The sequence below is a fragment of the Ranitomeya imitator genome, chromosome 2 (genome assembly GCF_032444005.1).
Source record: "Ranitomeya imitator isolate aRanImi1 chromosome 2, aRanImi1.pri, whole genome shotgun sequence".
Taxonomy (NCBI): Eukaryota; Metazoa; Chordata; class Amphibia; order Anura; family Dendrobatidae; genus Ranitomeya; species Ranitomeya imitator.
The window spans coordinates 170,433,080-170,451,613 of record NC_091283.1 but is presented as its reverse complement, the minus strand read 5'-3'; the positions used below and the strand labels follow the sequence as shown (position 1 = coordinate 170,451,613).

General features: G+C 44.8%; 1 protein-coding gene across 1 annotated transcript; it reads right to left on the bottom strand.

The window, feature by feature from the left end:
- Window positions 1-552: 552 nt before the first annotated feature.
- LOC138662398 (ficolin-1-like) lies at window positions 553-16,734 on the bottom strand. The gene is made up of 8 exons (XM_069747956.1): window positions 16,560-16,734; window positions 13,420-13,533; window positions 12,738-12,782; window positions 12,340-12,411; window positions 11,987-12,114; window positions 7,067-7,196; window positions 6,346-6,480; window positions 553-959 (listed from the first exon to the last, which is right to left on the bottom strand). Exons 1-8 carry the CDS (start codon window positions 16,630-16,632, stop codon window positions 706-708), a joined length of 951 nt encoding a protein of 316 aa, XP_069604057.1. The 5' UTR covers window positions 16,633-16,734; the 3' UTR covers window positions 553-705.
- Between the last annotated feature and the right edge of the window lie 1,800 nt (window positions 16,735-18,534).

Genomic DNA, 18,534 nt, shown 5'->3' with positions numbered 1-18,534 from the left:
ACGTCAGGTTGGATGGTGAACGTTGGTGGACGGCCATTTTCAGGTCTCTCCAGAGATGCTCAGTTGGGTTTAGGTCAGGGCTCTGGTTGGGCCAGTCAAGAATGGTCACAGAGTTGTTGTGAAGCCACTCCTTTGTTATTTTAGCTGTGTGCTTAGGGTCATTGTCTTGTTGGAAGGTGAACCTTCGGCCAAGTCTGAGGTCCAGAGCACTCTGGAAGAGGTTTTCATCCAGGATATTTCTGTACTTGGCTGCATTCATGTTTCCTTCAATGACATCCAGTCCTGTCCCTGCAGCTGAAAAACACCCCCATAGCATGATGCTGCCACCACCATGTTTCACTGTTGGAATTGCATTGGGCAGGTGATGAGCAGTGCCAGGTTTTCTCCTGGTTTTCTTCTTTTTTTTTTAGATAGATAATAGATGAATAGGTATGAGATAGATAAATAGATGATAGATATTAGATAGATAATAAATAGATAAATACAGAGGTCCGGCGCTGAGCCATGTAGCAGCAGTTATGTTGGTAACAGCAAAATCCATACAAAATAGTATAAAAGCCACTGCAGGAATATATTTTATTGTTGTCAGGTTACACATTGAGCAGATGATTTGTACATCGCGCCCGTCTATTATATAGATGGCGGCCGCGTGTTTATGTTCTGGGCTCAGAATGAGTAGATACATGAGACGTCTGTCTACGTTCCTCACTCGTTGGGCCTGATCTTCATTTCGGTAAGTTTGTAGGAATATTTAAAGCCTTTCCCAGTCTTCCAGGTGACGCCATTAATCGTGGTGCTGTTGTATGAGCCGTGGAGGTAAAGTCCATTCAGATTAGAGAAGAAACAAGCGTTGTACCACCAGCCTCCCATGTAGTTTACTGCGCAGTCCCTTGTGCTGGAATCATTGTCCTGGTCCTTGGTGGAAAACATTGAATTATTGTGGTAAGTCATGGAGTCCCCTGGAAATTCAGAAAAATGTAAATAATTAGGCCTCTTAGTAACCAAACTTGCCGCAGCACCATAGATTCCTATCACATAGGTCTGCGCTACACCTGGGTGTTACATCCAAAACTTCACATAACTTCCTATCTGGATTTTCAGGTCCCACATTATCTTCTGGTGTCAGGTATAGCACCTTCATTGGCGCCTACCATACACCCATAAGCAGAGGTGGGCACTGACAGCTTGGGGCCCCTGTGCAAGAAATGTGTCTGTGTCCCCCTCCCTGTGCGGTACACTGCTTATGATGAGGGCAATCTGGCAATGAGACCCCTGGAGCCTTGGGCTCTGGCAAACAAGCCAGATCACCCTCATTATTACTGCCCTGCAAGAAGGGGCGTACGTAGCAATCATAGAGCACCATAGCAAAAAAAAATGTTTCTCTTCACTATTGTACATGTAAGCACTTTATGCAGAGCACCAAACACCGTTCCATCAGCCGCTGTAGCTCTACGTATGGGATGGCTACTCATCCTTCCAGGGAATGTTTACATGCTGACTGGCGCCGGGATTTTTATCTCTGAACATTGCAAATATATATCCGTTAGCATGCGGTTCTGCTGGCTCCAGTGCAGTCAGACTAAAGGTACCTTCACACATAATGATTTCGTTAACGATATCGTTGCTTTTTGTGACGTAGCAACGATATCGTTAACGAAATCGTTAAGCATGACAGTGACCAACGATCAGGCGTGTGTGACGCCGATCCAGCGATGTGTTCACTGGTAACCAGGGTAAATATCGGGTTACTAAGTGCAGGGCTGCGCTTAGTAACCCGATATTTACCCTGGTTACCATTGTAAAAGTTAAAAAAACAAACAGTACATACTCACATTCCGATGTCTGTCACGTCCCCCGGTGTCCACAGGGTTAAAACTGCTTTTGGCAGGAGCGCTGCTAATACACACGCTGCTGCCGAGAGCTTTCCCTGCACTGTGTCAGCGCCGGCCGGCCGTAAAGCAAAGCTTTTGACTACGGTGACATCACCGCTGCTTTACGACCGGTGCTGACACAGTGCAGGGAAAGTTTCAACGATGCCGAAGTCTTTCCCCTGATCGTTGGTCGCTGGAGAGAGCTGTCTGTGTGACAGCTCCCCAGCAACCACACAACGACTTACCAACGATCACGGCCAGGTCGTATCGCTGGTCGTGATCGTTGGTAAGTCGTTTAGTGTAACGGTACCTTTACAGTCAGGTGACAACTAATGTCGGTTGTCAGTGAACAGAACACTGCAGACGTGGCTGACTCTTTAGTTGGCACATGACAGCAAGTGTGCGAAGCGCCTCCTTGTGGTTATGTGATTACTGCTGGAACCGGCAGAGCCCGACAATGTATATATTATATTACTTTATATGTCTGGTATCTGTATGATCTCATATCTGCTCTATTCATACACACACATACCATACACACATACACTTATATACACATAGTATACACATACCGTACACACAGGTATACAATATATATATATTTATATATATACACATATATATACACACACATATACCGTACATACACAAACACATATACCGTACATACATACACATATAACGAACATACATACACACAGGACCGGCTCCAGGTTTTCATGGGCCCTGGGCGAAAGAGTCCCGGTGGGACCCTTTAACACATACCACAATTCATAATGCACAGATACGGCAGAGAAATATAGGTATAGTACAATGCCAAAGATTTCACTTACTTCTTACATTACACGAGTGATATCTATTGTGCATTCTACATTAGCTCAGAAACCGGACAGTATAGTCCTCTATACAGAATAATGAGCCCCATATATTGCTCCAAATAGAATGAGCCCCATACAGTATAATGGCCCCATATAGTGCTCCATACAGTATAATTGGCACCACATAGTCCTCTATACAGAATAATGAGCCCCATATATTGCTCCAAACAGAATAATGAGCCCCATACAGTATAATGGTCCCATATAGTGCTCCATACAGTATAATTGGCACCACATAGTCCTCTATACAGAATAATGAGCCCCATATATTGCTCCAAACAGAATAATGAGCCCAATATTATGCTCCATACAGAATAATGAGCCTCATATAATGCTCCATACAGTATAATGGGCACCACAGATTACTCCATACAGAATGAGCCGCATATATTGCTCCATACGGAATTGACCCCATATAATGCTCCATACAGTATAGTGAGCTACATATAATTCTCCATATATGATGGGCCCCATCTATTGCTCCATATATAATGGGCCTCATATAATACTCCATACAGTATATGATCGACCCCATACAGTATACTGAGTCCCAAATATTGCTCCATACAGAATGGGTCCCATATAATGCTCCAAAAATAATTGGCCCCATAAGATGCTCCATGTATAATGGGCCCCATATAATGCTCCATATATAATTGGCCATATAAAATGCTCCATATATTATTAGTACCATAAGATGCTTCATATATTATTGGACCCATGTACTGCTCCATATTGAATTGGCCCCATAAGATGCTCCATATTAAATTGGCCCCATATAATGCTCCCTATATTATTGGCCCCATAAGATACTCCATATAGAATTAGCCACATATAATGCTCCATATATGGGCCCCTTCTAATGGTCCCCATGTATTGCTCCAAATATAAAAAAAAAAATAAAATACTCACCTCTCGTTGCTTGCCGCTGCTCTGGACTCCTCAACGTCGGCGTCTTCCTGCTCTCTGTGCTGCGACTGCTCAGGCAGAGGGCGCACACTGGTGACGTCATCGCGCCCTCTGACCTGAACGACACTGTCAGAGGATGGAAGACGCTGCAGCGCTGGAACCGGGAGAGGTAAGTATCGCAAGTGCCGTGGTCCGAAGCAGGCGAGGGTCCACTCGCGGGGCTGGCACTATAGTGCGCCAGTGTCCCCGACGGCGAGTGGGCCCCCTGCCTGCTCAGGGCCCCGGCACTTGCCCGGGTGCTGACGCCGGCCCTGCATACACACATACAGATGGATACACACATATATACACACACATACACAGATGTACACACATACATATATACACACAGATACAGACACAAATACACACATACACAGACACATAGATACACACATATACATTATGTACATACACAAATATGTACAAACACACATATACTAATCTATGGTATCAGGTGTTCCGATGAGTCCTGGAAGAGGTCGGCCACATAATTCAGGGATCAGCTGGAGAGGGCTGCAGAACACACTGTGGAGGATGGGGACACAGGAGAGAGGACTGGTATCAGTCCCCTGCTGCTGCTGTGCTGTCTCATGCAGTCCTGTGCAGTGAGCCTCCACCCCGACATCTTCTCTGTGAGGAGATGCTGCTGGGAATGAAACAGTGGAGGGAGCAGAAGACACCCCTGACTACAGGTGAGCACTCACCTTTGGGACGCGCCATGCAGGAGGATAGAGACAGCAGCCAGTGAGCACTCTCATCAGTCTGGTGGGGAAAGCATTAATTGGACAGTGTCTCTCCCTGCGTGACATGCCCCTTTTTTAACCCCTGCTCGCCGCGCACCTCTCTCCCCTCTTCGGCGCTAGGTATTTGCATAATTATGAGAGGGAGTGACAGGGGCCTGGTGCTGCATGAGACCGGGCCCTTCTCACTCCCACCCGTAATCTTGACTCAGTGGCCCCATAGTGGCTGCATACGCTGCCGCTATGGGCAGTATGCCCCTGCCTACAGGAGCCCCCTCCACCTCTGGGGCCCGATGCAGTTGCATCGGCTGCACAGGCGGTATGTCTGCCCCTGCCCATATGTCTCAAGGTGCCAGATCATCAGGAACAGCCCATTTAAAGTCAAGGTTGAAAGTATTGGCATCTTTGAAATTGTTCCAGAAAATGAAGTATTCCTCCCGGAAAATGATTGCAATTTCACATGTTTTGTTATACACATGTTTTTTTACTTTGTGTGTACTGGTACAACAGAAAAAAAGGCAAATTGGATATAATTTCGCACAAAACAGGCCTGACAAAATTGTTGGCTCCCTTCCAAAAATCTGTGTAAGCAACTTTGTTTCAAGCATGTGATGATCGTTCAAACTCACCTGTAGCAACTAACAGGTATGGGCAATATGAAAAGCACATCTGAAAACAGATAAAAAATGGGACAAGTCAGCCCACTCTTTGCATTGTGTGTCGAGTGTGCCAGACTAAAAATGGAGAACAGAAAGAGGAGAAGAGAACTGTCTGAGGACTTGAGAAACAACATTGTTGAACAATATCAAAAATGTCAAGGTTACAAATCCATCTCCAGAGATCTTGATGCTCCTTTCTCCACATTGTGCAACATAATAAAGACGTTTACAACCCATGGCGCCGTAGCTCATCTCCCTCGACGTATGATTCTGAATGCAGCGATACTAAAATTGTTTCTTTTTTTTGCATTTATTTTTATTTATTTATTTTGAATGGGGCAAAAGGGGGGTGATCTGAACTTTCATATTTTTTTTTTATATATATTTTTTTACACTTTTTACTGGCTTCAATAGTTGTCTTGGGAGACTTAAAGCTGCAATCATCCAATTGCTTGTGCTACATATAGCAAGGCTGTCATGCCAACCCATCGGCGCCCTGCGATCATGTGATGTGCTTACGGTAAATGCAAATTAAATGCTGGTGACAGAGATTGACAGCGGCATTTAATATGTTAACAGCAGCGGGTGAATCGTGATTCCACCCACGGCTATTGGGAGCATATGTCAGCTGATCAAATCAGCTGTCATGTGCCTGAAAAGATGCGGACTCAGCGCCGGAGCCCGCATCATAGAAAGGGAGGCAACCTATGGCGTATCTATACGTCATAGGTAGCAAAGGGGTGAAGAAGAGGGTGCCAAAAATTTTGTCTGGCCCATTTTTGGCGTTTTGTGTGAAATTATGTCCAATTTGCCTTTTTTTTGTGTGTTGTTCCAATAAACACGAAGGAAATAAATGCGTACAACACAGCATGTGTAATTATAATATTTTCTGGGAGAAATAGTTAATATTGTGGAACAGTTTCAGGGGTGCCAACACTTTCGGCAAAGACTAAGGTCAATCCTGACCCTGATTTCCAGCACATCCACATCACAGTTACAGGGGTCCAGGTGAGGATATGAGGTGCTGTCTGGTGGGGTCTTCACACTGTCTCACATCTGTCTATGTGGTCACCAATCACTCTCTTTTTCAGGATAACAAAACAACGAGACGCAGACAGACATAGGAGCAGCTCGACTGTGCGAGGATGCACCACCACACAGCACCCCATATCTCCGCATCTGAGCAGCGCCATGTGAAGTGCTCCTGCATGATATAGAGGCCACGTATACGGCCCGGGTCTCTCACCTGCATTGCCACTTGTGAAGTGGCCCAACAATAATTTGTACTTTTGCGACTCTTCAAGAACCGCGAATGATTCATATGCGGCAAAATATTTATTATATTCCAGGTCCTGAAAATCGATCCGCAGCGTCCAGGAGCCTGAAATACATGAATACACAGATATTACCCATGTAATAGAGTGCAACGTTCTCAGAGGGCGCCTCTTGCTGGCTGCAACCTGTACAGGCAGGGGCCGCAACTGATACCAGAAAGACCATTGCCACATTCCATCTGAATGTAACTTTACCCTTTGCGAACATGTGACCCAATGGCGGGTGGTGCAGAGCTCACTGATACCGGTCCTGTAATAGGAGCTACCGGGGCAACAAGTCCGTTCATGGCACTTCTAAATCTTCCTCCATCACCTGTGAGTGTTATTATTGAGAAGTGGAAGGAACCGCAGCAACTCAGCGGCAAAGTGGAGACCCTGTAATGTTACAGAGCGGGGGGCCGAGTGCTGAGGAGTAGAGGGCAGAAAAGTCACCAATCCTCTGCTAACTCCATAACTGTAGAGTCCAGACCTCCTCTGGGATCAACAGCAGCACAAATACTGCAGCCCCTTCAGGAGCTTCATGGTCATGCAGCTGCATGCCTTACTTCACCAAGCACAATGCCCAGACATACTTTTCTCCATATAGTGTATATATAAATATACACTCTCCTCCCCTCAGTAGCACAGCGTTACCTGAGGATGTAATTCTGTAAAGATTTTCATTCCCCAACCAGAACTCATTCATGCGGTTCCCAAATCCAATCTTGTATGAATTCCAATCACGAAAGAAATCCACCAAACCATCTGAGCACCTCTGGAAAACCTGGAATAGAAGAGGAAAGATCAGCAATTGAGAAAGTGTCATCATTCTTAAATCTTCTCTACACCTCTCCTTATCACTGTCCGCCTTCTCCAGTCCTTCATTCGTTGCTGCCCTTTGTCCTTCCCACGCTCCGATCAGAATTCTTATGTATTATATGGTCAGTGATCGGCTGTAATCTGTGGTCGAACCTGAAAGCGAGTGTTTAATTTCCCAGTAGCGCCACCACAGGAAAAATGAAGTATTATACAGTTCCTATTTAATTCAATGGGCAGCTCATGAAATTCATAAGTATTCAATGCCCTCTAGAATGAGAGACCCCTGTGTAGCCACCATCCATTCTGGCTGATAGGGGAAGGGCTTGGATATGGGGCACCCTCCCATCTACATGAGACCAAACAATGCCTTCATCTTGTTGACCTAACCTATCTAGGTGTTTCCTTTGTTGCCCTCACTGTCGCGGTTTCACATCTGACTGTGCCCTAGTGACAGCTCAGCCGCCCTATGTGATTTGTGGTGTGCTGGACTGTCAGTTTTGTGAGTGACAGTCCACTCCTGCAATCTGATCCTGGGGCGTGCTGGGCTGTCAGCGTTTTGATTGACAGGCCTGCTGTTCAATCTGGTTTTGGCTGCGGGCGTTTCCTCAGGTGCCTCTCATCCTCAAATGATTTTCAGGGTATTTAACTGGCTTACTGTGTGCGACAGGTTGTCAGTTATAGATTTGTGGCACCCCAGGAGTTTGGGTACCACAGTAGTGCTGCCTTCCTCTCGTGGAGAGTAGTGCTATGTCTGGAGACAAGTGAGATTCCCTTCAGTAGATTTTGACACACATAACACCTTCCAAATCCAGGCCAGGAGGGGGAGCTCAGAACCCTGTTTTAGGGCAGCTTCCCTGGATAAAGATCCTGGTTTGGAGGCGGAGTGAGTTCAGACAGCCTGTGTGCGAGGACAGACAGGGACGGATCACAGTGGAGATACAGGACTCCAGGAGGGGACAAGGAAGGCCTCCAGGGAGTCAGAGCGCAATAGCCGGGTACCGGGAGCCCGAGGCTTTTGTGGACTATAAGATACAGAGCAGAACTGGAGGGCATTGAATTACATTGATTTTGCCCATATTTACCTGTGGCACAGCAGCACCTTGGAGCCTGCAGTCACCGTGAAAGGGCCCCAGTAGGCACGGTTCAAGCTGCCTGCCATACAGGTACCTGTCCCTGGACGAGAACGAATAAGGACCTTGCTTAGGACACTTAGTGGCAGCAGGGACCTCAGAGACAGTAAGCGCAGAGTGGAAGGCTCCTACCTGACCTGCCAAGGGGATTCCACTTATCTCTGGTCTACCCGGACTTCTAATTTACCTGTTGCCGATTCCCTGGACTGTGGCCTGTCACCCACAAGAAAACCAGGTAAAGACTTACGACTTGTCTCCTCATTTATTCACCAGATATGCCATCTACGCCACACAACATAGGACCCCTGGGGACCCCGCTTCACCTGTGGGAACTGTAACATCTGGGCTGCCGCAACATCCCACAGGGGACCCCTCCAATGCAGCATCGGTCCCCCCTATTGACCGAACGCCACAGGTGGCGTCATGACAAACTTTAAACATTTAAACCCCTTTAACGTTGATGCCCAGGGTCACGGACAGGGTCGCAGCCACTGTGACATCCCCCTTTGCGACCGTACCCGGTACCGAGTATCCCACTGCCCTGTGGGCGCGTCAGATTTATTGTTAGGTGTGTATGCTTGCTCTGTGTCTGACTATTGATCTTGCTGATGACCCTGGATTTTGTTGTGACTACTCTTTCGGATTATCCCTTCAGCTTTTGATGCTGTTTAACATCAGATATCTGACCCCGGACTTGGCCTTTAACTATTGGTTTGTTGTAATCCCTGGTTTTGAAGTCCCTTCCTGGCATCTGACCCTGGACTGTTACCTGACCACATCTTTGCATCACTCCTCTCTACTACGAGCCCTCCTGGTATGTGCCGTCGGACCTCCTGATTTCCCAGTCTCACAGCTTGCCCGTGAGTAGTGACTCAATGTCACGTTACAACTGACCGTACTTTTTTTTTTGTTCGGCAGTATGGAGCCTGCTCACACGCTCCGCGACCAGGTGGCGAATTTGACTCAAATGATACAGGATCTGCCTAAGGAATGCCAGGGATTATCGCAGTTCAGGTTACAGATAATTAGCCTTATGAAGCCCTTCACTGCTAGTGGAGACTGTAATGTCTGTCCCCTATCACGTTCAATTGGTCCCCCCAAACCAGTAGTGGCCCTCCCTGATATTTTTTGTGTGCAGAGAAACTGGTTTAGAGTGTTCAGGGGGAGTTGTAAGCTACTCCTTACCCCATGACCCCGGTCTTTAGGGGATGATTTCCAGCAGGTGGGAATAGTTATGTCTCTATTGTGAGGGGGCCCCCAGACTTGACCATTTTTGTTTTCCCCACAAGCCCCAGAACTGTCTTCAGTTAATGCCTTTTTTGATGCCTTAGGGCAGTGTTCCCCAACTATGGTCCTCGAGCCACCAACAGGTCATGTTTTGAGGATTTCCTTAGTATTGCCTAGGTCATTGAATGCTTGCATGTCCAGGTGATGCAATTATCACCTGTGCAATACTAAGGAAATCCTGAAAACATGACCTGTTGGTGGCTCTTGAGGACCGGACTTGGGGAACACTGTCCTAGGGGTAATCTATGGCGAACCCGACGGAATCTGGGTTACTGAGGCTAGGATGATGGACCTGATACAGGGCGCCGCACTGCTGAGGACTACTGCGCGGATTTTATCCACAAATTATCCTTTACAAAGTTTCTTAGAAAAAGAGACAGAGATATTATCTCCCCATTGTCCTTATGACTGTACTAAATTACCTAAAAAGCGCGCCTGTATACTTTATCTGGGTCTGTCCTCGCCTCGATTACCGACAACTGAACAATATCATGGTTAAGAATACATACCCACTTCAACTCATCCCCGACCTTTATAATCAGCTGGCGGAGGGCTACATGGTTTTCTAAACTGGACCTTAGAGGGGCTTACAATTTGATACGCATCCGGAAGGGTGATGAGTGGAAAACAGCATTTTTAACATCTGAGGGTCTATTGGAAAATTTGGTCATGCCTTTTGGGTTAGCCAATGCACCTACCGTTTCAAAACTTTATTATGTTCTTTTCTGATTACATTGGGAGATTTGTTGTTATTTACCTTGATGATATTTTAATTTTCTTGCCCAATTTGAATTCTCACCAGGAACATGTCCCTGTTGTTTTTCAAATATTGAGGAAAAATTGAGAAATGTGTTTTTTTTTCTGTTCAGGAGGTTTCATTTGTGGGATGCATTTTGTCGGCTGATTTTTTTTACAATAGATCTTGGGAAGGTACAATCTATAATTGGGTGACCTCAAAAGTGTTTCAACATTTTCTAGTATTGGCCAACTATTATAGGAAATTCATTAAGAAGTTTTCTCGAATTGTTAAACCTCTTAATGACCTCACATGTAAGGGGGCAAATCTCAAGGTTTGGTCACCGGATGCTATTGAGGCTTTAAAAAAAGTATTTTATGTCTGCTCCTGTTCTAATCCAACCCAATCTTCAGGAGCCATTCATTGTGGTGAATTCATTTCCTCTTCTTACCGCCCTGAAACCAGCGGTCAGGCTGCCGTCACACTAGCAGTATTTGGTCAGTATTTTACATCAGTATTTGTAAGCCAAAACCAGGGGTGGGTGATAAATGCAGAAGTGGTGACGTGTTTCTATTATACTTTTCCTCTATTTCTTCCACTCCTGGTTTTGGCTTACAAATACTGATGTAAAATACTGACCAAATACTGCTAATATGACGGCAGCCTCAGATTGAGAGGACAAATCAATCTTTGGAGCAAATTCTTAGGTGTTTTGTTGCAGCTCAGCAGGAGGACTGGTCATCATTTCTACCTCTGGCAGAGTTCACCTTTAACAGTAGGGTCAATCAATCCACTGGAACTTTGACATTTTTCTGTAATTACAGTTTTCATCCCCATTTTGCTGAGTTTTCTAGGATAAGCTCTATGTGGCCGAGGGTGGAAGTCGCTATACAGCCTTGGGGATGTTTGGGGTGGAGGTTCAAAGGAATATTGGGGTTACTCAAGTTTACCAAAAACGGAAGGCTGATAGAAGACATTCGGCTGTTCCTGTTTTTAAAGTAGGTGACAGGGTCTGGCTATAATCCAGATGCATTAAACTTAAGGTACCATTGGAGACGTTAGGTCCGAAATTCATCGGACCCTATGAGGTTCTGGAAGTGGTCAATCCGGTGGCATTTAGGTTGAAGCTTCCTCCATCTCTCTGCATCCCTAATGTCTTCCATATTTCCCTGTTGAAGGAATTTGTTCCTCTGGAGGTGTCGCCATCGTCTCCTCCGGTTGCTGTTAATGACAATTTTGGGTATGAGATACAAAGGGTTGTGGATTCCCAGAGGGTCTGAAATTCCCTCCAGTACCTCATACATTGGAAGGAATATGGACTAGAGGAGAGATCCTGGGTTCCAGCCCAATCCGTGAGGGCCAATTGTCTGGTCAGGGTCTTTCATACTAAGTTACCTGGGAAGCCTGGGGTTCTGGTGGCCCCCTAGAAGAGGGGGTACTGTCACGGTTTCATATTTGACTGTGGCCTTTGACTGTGAGTGACATCTCAGCTGCCCTATTGGATCTGTGGTGTGCTGGACTGTCGGTTTTGTGAGTGACAATGAGTTGTGGCTCAGTGTCACACTAACATCATTAAATGAAGTAAATTGTCTACTGACTTACGATCCAGCCCCCTCCATCCATGTGCATATCACACAGCACTTTCAGGGGGGTCGTTCCATCAGGGAACATTGTATACCAGTCACTTAATACTTTTCCCCGCTCTTGCAACTCCTTACAGTTTCTGACACCTGGAATAACATACAAAAATAAAGTGTTGGGGAGCTTCATACATAACAAAACTGCAGTGTAAATCATGGGGAGGAAAAGGTCATGTGTCTGAGCATCTGATGAGGCAGGAGGAGAATTTTAGACTACCATAGCCCCCCTGTATACAATGCAGGTAAGCTAGACCCCAATCACAGCGTGTCCTATGGCAGACAGTGTAATCTCTTCTTCTAGGAGTTTCTACTCACGATATTCTTCTTTTATTCCTGAGGCACCACGTTCTCCCTTTTCTCCTGTGGCTCCGGTCTTCCCAGCTTCACCTGTCCAAGGTAATTAAACATGCATTACTTATTTCAGACCTTCTGATATCAGTTGCCACAGGCCACAAGTAATGTAACCCAAGCAGCCCCATGGTCGTGTCATGGATCCATGTTGTACCTGCTATGGGCCCGTACTATACCCCTGTGTGTGCAGTACAGGGCCAACAATTACTGAAACAAGTACTCAGTGTGCCCCAATTTGTAGTATGTGTAGCATGTCCTATGGCTATCAGGGCATGCTGGGGGTTGTAGTTTCTCCGAAGCTGGAGAGCCACAGGTTGCAGATGACCTCTCTTAAAGATGACCCCGATAATGTTACACATCACCTTTTTCTCCCTGGGGTCCGGCTTTTCCTGGTTTTCCATCGGTTCCTGGGAAATACAAGACATTTTCATGAACACTAAGTCAGCTCATCTGCTGACGATCACTCTGCTGAGTTATACGACCCTCAGAACTAGGCTCAGAGGATGAAGATGTGAAGCTACCATCATTGTCGGCCATTTTTTAGGTAATGGAGAAATGTCTTTGGTCATCTGGTCTCCCCCTCAACAGGTACGGCAATTCCTCGTCCTACTTTCCATGTGAACACTATGGCATCTTAGTAGATTGGGATCCCAGCTGTGGTTGTTCTACCCCCTATGATAATGGGGGAGAGAACGGCATTGGGAAACTGCCCTGTTAGCAAAACAGGACGTGTGGAATTGACCCTGGGGTGATAACGTGTGGGGGAAGGGGACAAACAAACACCATGCCCTCCTGTCCATGGTGGCAAAACCCAGCACCATAATGGGGTACCTATTTAGATCTCATGTAAGTGACCCTGTATCCCATAAGGCAAAAGGTGACTGTTACATTGCGGTGGGATCATCCACATGACAGCCCACATGCATGTCCTAGGAATCAGCAAATCAAACTTTATTCATAAATCAATAGATCAAATGTAAAAAAAAATAAAATGTGCAAATAAATCTCTAAAGAAAAATGACATAATATTGGAATAGCAGTCACCGGTTAGTCCAGCCGCTCCGGGGTCTCCTTTATGTCCTGGTGGTCCTGAAAGCCCGGGGCAACCTCTGATGATGGACAACTTGTCAGAGCCGCCAATTCCTACAATGTTCACCTCTAGGGATACAAGTGAGCAAACAGGTTATAAACGGCAATATGGCTACTGGGAGAGTTAGGTGATAAACATGGCAGCCATTCCTGTATGTCCGAGACCCCAAACGCTGATGTATAGCCATACTCTGTTTTATTATAGTTATGTCTGTGAATAAATAAAGATATAATTCAATATAGGACCACTCGTCTCCCTCACCAAAAAAACACAAAAAATGGTAATTAATTCAGTAGAGTAAAAATAACTAACTATTACAAATAAAAAAATGTATTGCAAATAAGAAAGTTAAAAATTGCATTCCGTAAGAAAAAAAATTGGAAAAATGGGTGGCAAAAAAAACCCTCTATACTAGTTAGGTATCTGCATGGCCATAAGATATAACAAAATTCGAACCAAATAGTGGGTCGAATACAGAAGAGATCCATGATAAAAAAAAACAATAAACATTTTTATTTAAACAATTAAAATACGGTTTTAAAATAAGCAGAGATGTCACAATAGAGGACGCACAGAGGTGGCACTCAAAGTAAATAGAATATACGTGATTTGGTAAAATATGATATATTAAATTCCAATTCCTTAGAGAGCAGCAAATTATTGAAATGAAATCATATAAATACTATACAACAGATAAATGACTACGAGAATGCTATTTTTTTTTTCATATTTATAGTAGCTTGGACAGTGAAGGTCTCAAGAAGATGATACTATAGCATAAGTGTTGGGATAGGTGCCATCATTTAAAAATGTGTTTTTTACAGCAGTGTGAGTGAATGAAAAGATGCAGACCTGACCCACATGTTAATCACGTGTTCTATCATGGAAGAGACGCGGTAATATTAACAGTAATGAAGTGCTTTGTGCCGTTTCATTTACCTAAATGTAGAAGCTGGCGGTGAAACGCGCGTCGGGGTGAGGGGACGCCGAGATGACCTCCATTAGTGGAGCTTCCATAGACTTTTTAATCATGCATCTATGGCCCTCATTTCGTCTATGTGGGCTTATTCTTCAGGATTACACCCGCATGGATAGCAAGGTGCCATTTTTATAGAGGGAAAAATCTCATGAATGGATAGAGGCAGAAACAGAAAAAAAAAAGCAATCCCAACATAACACCAGATTCAGGGAAACAGGGGCATTTACACCTGATAAAACATTACATATGTATTGCAAGTGACAGGTCTTTAAAATTTACTGTTACGGTCATACTTATTAGATGGATTTTTTTTAGATAGTAGGTCAGTGTGAGCAGCCTGATAAGAGGCGATGAATCAACTGAGCGTGTCATGCCAGATGGTAGGCAGATCAACGAGGACCTGGACAGTGGGGTATGCAAGACAGGAGATAGCAAAAAGGAGCAGGAAGCACTGGATAAAGCCGAGCCTGGTATGCAGATACACATGGAAAGAGAAGATGTATAGGCAGTTTGGTTATTTGTTTGCAGAGATGCGATTATACAAAGGAATAATAGATGTTTAGGCAATCTGGTAACTTGCTTGCAGAGGTGAAAGTACACACAGAACAGAGTGCAGCGAGTATCAGCAGAGACAGACAATAATCAGGTACCTTGATTGCAGAGATCATGGTATGAACAAACAGAAAAACTAACCAGCATATCCAAGCTAGTGTGTACAGGTGCCAGCCAAGACAAAAATTCCAGGAGAAAACATAGCTGCATTCTGGGAAGCTAAGAATAACAAATCTAGAAAATTGGAACTGCATTAGTGCCATAGAAAACAGGTAAACACTACATTATGTACATATGAAATATTGGAAAAAATGGATCTGCAGTATTGTTACAGAAAAATTGCTGTAAAAAGAAGGTACTCAGAGCATAAATTGGCCAATCTATGTGAGCCCAACAGCCATCGTTAAGGCGTACCTCAGTGTTGGATCACTGTCCTGATAAGACACCTCTCCTGGACTAAAAAGCCTACAATATATGGGGCAGGAAGGAACCAGCTAATTTAGTACAGAGGAACCTGGCCATAAGAGAAGGGAGCAGGGTCCGGCACAGAAGCCAGGACAAGTGACAAATATTCACTCCCTACAGCTAATGTGATGAGCTCCCCTAGTGGTGACTGCATGCAGTTCAGAATATATAATTAACCAAATCAGAAAAATATACCAATATAATAAGATACATTATGAAATGAAGACAGAATTTTGGATCTCGAACAAAACTGAATGGCAGATATTACCCTTACAGAACACTGGGCAGCTGGACACCACTGCAGATCTGCCCCGGGGATTGAAGCTGTATGATTTGCTATTTGTTAAATGTTCTCTATGGCCTCATTAGGAAGCATTTTTGGGTCTATACATTCTTTGGTTTCCTGTTCTTCTGTTGCAGTTCTGTACTTTGTTTATTAAAGGGAACCTGTCACCCCGTTTTTTTCAGATTGAGATATAAATACTGTTAAATAGGGCCTGCGCTGTGCGTTACTATAGTGTATGTAGTGTACCCTGATTCCCCACCTATGCTGAGAAATACATTACCAAAGTCGCCGTTTTCGCCTGTCAATCAGGCTGGTCAGGTCGGGTGGGCGTGGTGACATCGCTCTTTTCTTCCCCAGCTTTCCGTTGGTGGCGTAGTGGTGTGCGCATGTCCAAGTTCCGAATTCCCTGCGCGCACGTGAAGAAACAGCGCGCGATCTGCGCTGTTATCCCTTTCATCGGTGGGGGCGGCCATCTTCCTGGGGCCGCGCGTGCGCAGATGGAGTGCTCTGCTGCACAGGGCTTCAGGAAAATGGCCGCGGGATGCCGCGCGTGCGCAGAAGAGATCGCGGCGGCCATTTTCCCAAAGCCGAGTTTGCCCACCCGACCTGACCAGCCTGATTGATAGGCGAAAACGGCGACTTTGGTAATGTATTTCTCAGCATAGGTGGGGAATCAGGGTACACTACATACACTATAGTAACGCACAGCGCAGGCCCTATTTAACAGTTTTTATATCTCAATCTGAAAAAACGGGGTGACAGGTTCCCTTTAACAACTACAGAAGCTCCATCTCTATAGTTATATCACTCACCCGGGCATGTGTCGGTGGCGAGGACCAAGTTATTCCCCAACCAGAAGATCAGGACTTTCAGTGTCAGTGCCATCTTCTCGTTTTCATGCGAGGATGATTCTTTTACGTCCACGAAAGATGAAGTTCTCGGCTGTTTTACTTTGATAGGAATCTGAATGACACGGTTTTCATTACGGCTTCATACCCATGGGGGTTTCACAATCTTATTTTTAATATCCTAACAACCAAGATTCTGTCACAACCAGGGCAAATATAAGGGGTGGTTCTAATAAGTTTTCTGGCAGCTCTCTCATTTTTCTGTCCATACTCTCTAGGTTCGCTGTTCTTCTGAATTTATTCTCTTTCAAGTATAACGTGAATTGAAACATTATGTCGGGATCCAGGATCTTGATCTTTCCTGTCTTCTTGATAAACTTACAAAGAGTCCCACCTCTGGTCACCTCCATGACATACCTACGTTGGTGGAAGACTCCATATTTGTAGACCAGGAAAATTCACGTTACTGGCAACACTTGCACGTTTCAGTCTACATGGCGGAGGACAAGCTGAGATTTGTCATGGTTTGTGACTTCTAAAGGAAGATATCCCATCAAAATTTTTATTTCATAAACATTCCTAATTATGTACGTAATGATGTGCAGATGTATGAAAATACTTATCGATCGCCGTCTTCCCGGGTTTCTAGCGTTGTTCCGGGTCTCTTCTGGCCTATGTGACCTGCAAACATTATAACTGGCTTACACGTGTGTAAGAGTGGTGGACTGTGTTATTGTATTCCTACCCCTGAAGACCTCAATCGTGCTGTGCTATATATTATAATATGAATAGTGTCATGCGTTGTCAGATATATTTTGTCATGCATAGTGTGGAACAGGTATAGGTTAAGATTTAGGACATAAGGTAGTGAATAGTGATGAGCGAATATACTAGTTGCTCTGGTTTTCCTGAGCACGCTCGGGTGACCTCCAAGTATTTGTAACTGCTCAGAGATTTAGTTTTTGTTGATACAGCTGCATGATTTACGGCTGCTAGCCAGCCTGAGTACATGCGGGGGTTGCCTGGTTGCTAGGGAATCCCCACATGTATTCAATGTGTCTATCAGCTGTAAATTTTGCAGCTGCGGCAACCAAAACTAAATCTCTGAGCACTTACAAATACTCAGAGATCACCAGAGCGTGCTCGGGAAAACCTGAGTAATGAGTATACTCGCTCATCACTAGTAGTGAAACAAGGTTCAGGACTAGCCCATATTGAGAGGGGTAAGCCCCAGTAAATAGGGACTACTTGTTGATAGTTAATCAGATAGGGAAATAGAGTAACCAAGGTCAAGTTCAAGTTGCAGTAGGCAAGCATCACTGTTAGGGGCAGTGTGAAGCCTTACTGGAATCCCTTGCGAACATTTCACCAACGTTCGAAGCTCAAGACTCGGTACAGGTACTATGAAGAGTGTCTTATCCTCTGGCATGCAGGAGATGATGAACATGAAATCGCGTGAAGGGAAGGTAATGGATCTCGGGTGGACTGCGAGACTGGACAGGAAATCCCTGGGATACAGGAATAGTTCAGGAGGAAAGGATAGTAATGCTGACGACGTACCTGTGACGACACAGCATTTAATCTTAATTAACCAGACGTCTATTTTCAGTAAGCCAGGAGGAATAGACTTATCTACAGTATATGTTCACTTTTGAATTTGTGTGTTTATTTAATCGGCTGGTCAAGAGTCTGAAATGTTGACTCTTCTTGTAGGTTAAATTGATATTTGTAAATTGATGAATGCCTATATTTCTTTCCTGTACAGTTTATTGTACTGTTATATTTGCAAAACAGGGATGCAGGGTCACTGAACAATGATAGTTGCTGATATGTTGATTACACATTATACCAGGCCATGCAGTTTGTTGATTTGCAAACATTGAAGGATAAACTAAATAATCAAACAGTGCACGTTAATGTCATCGCCCCTTCCACTTGA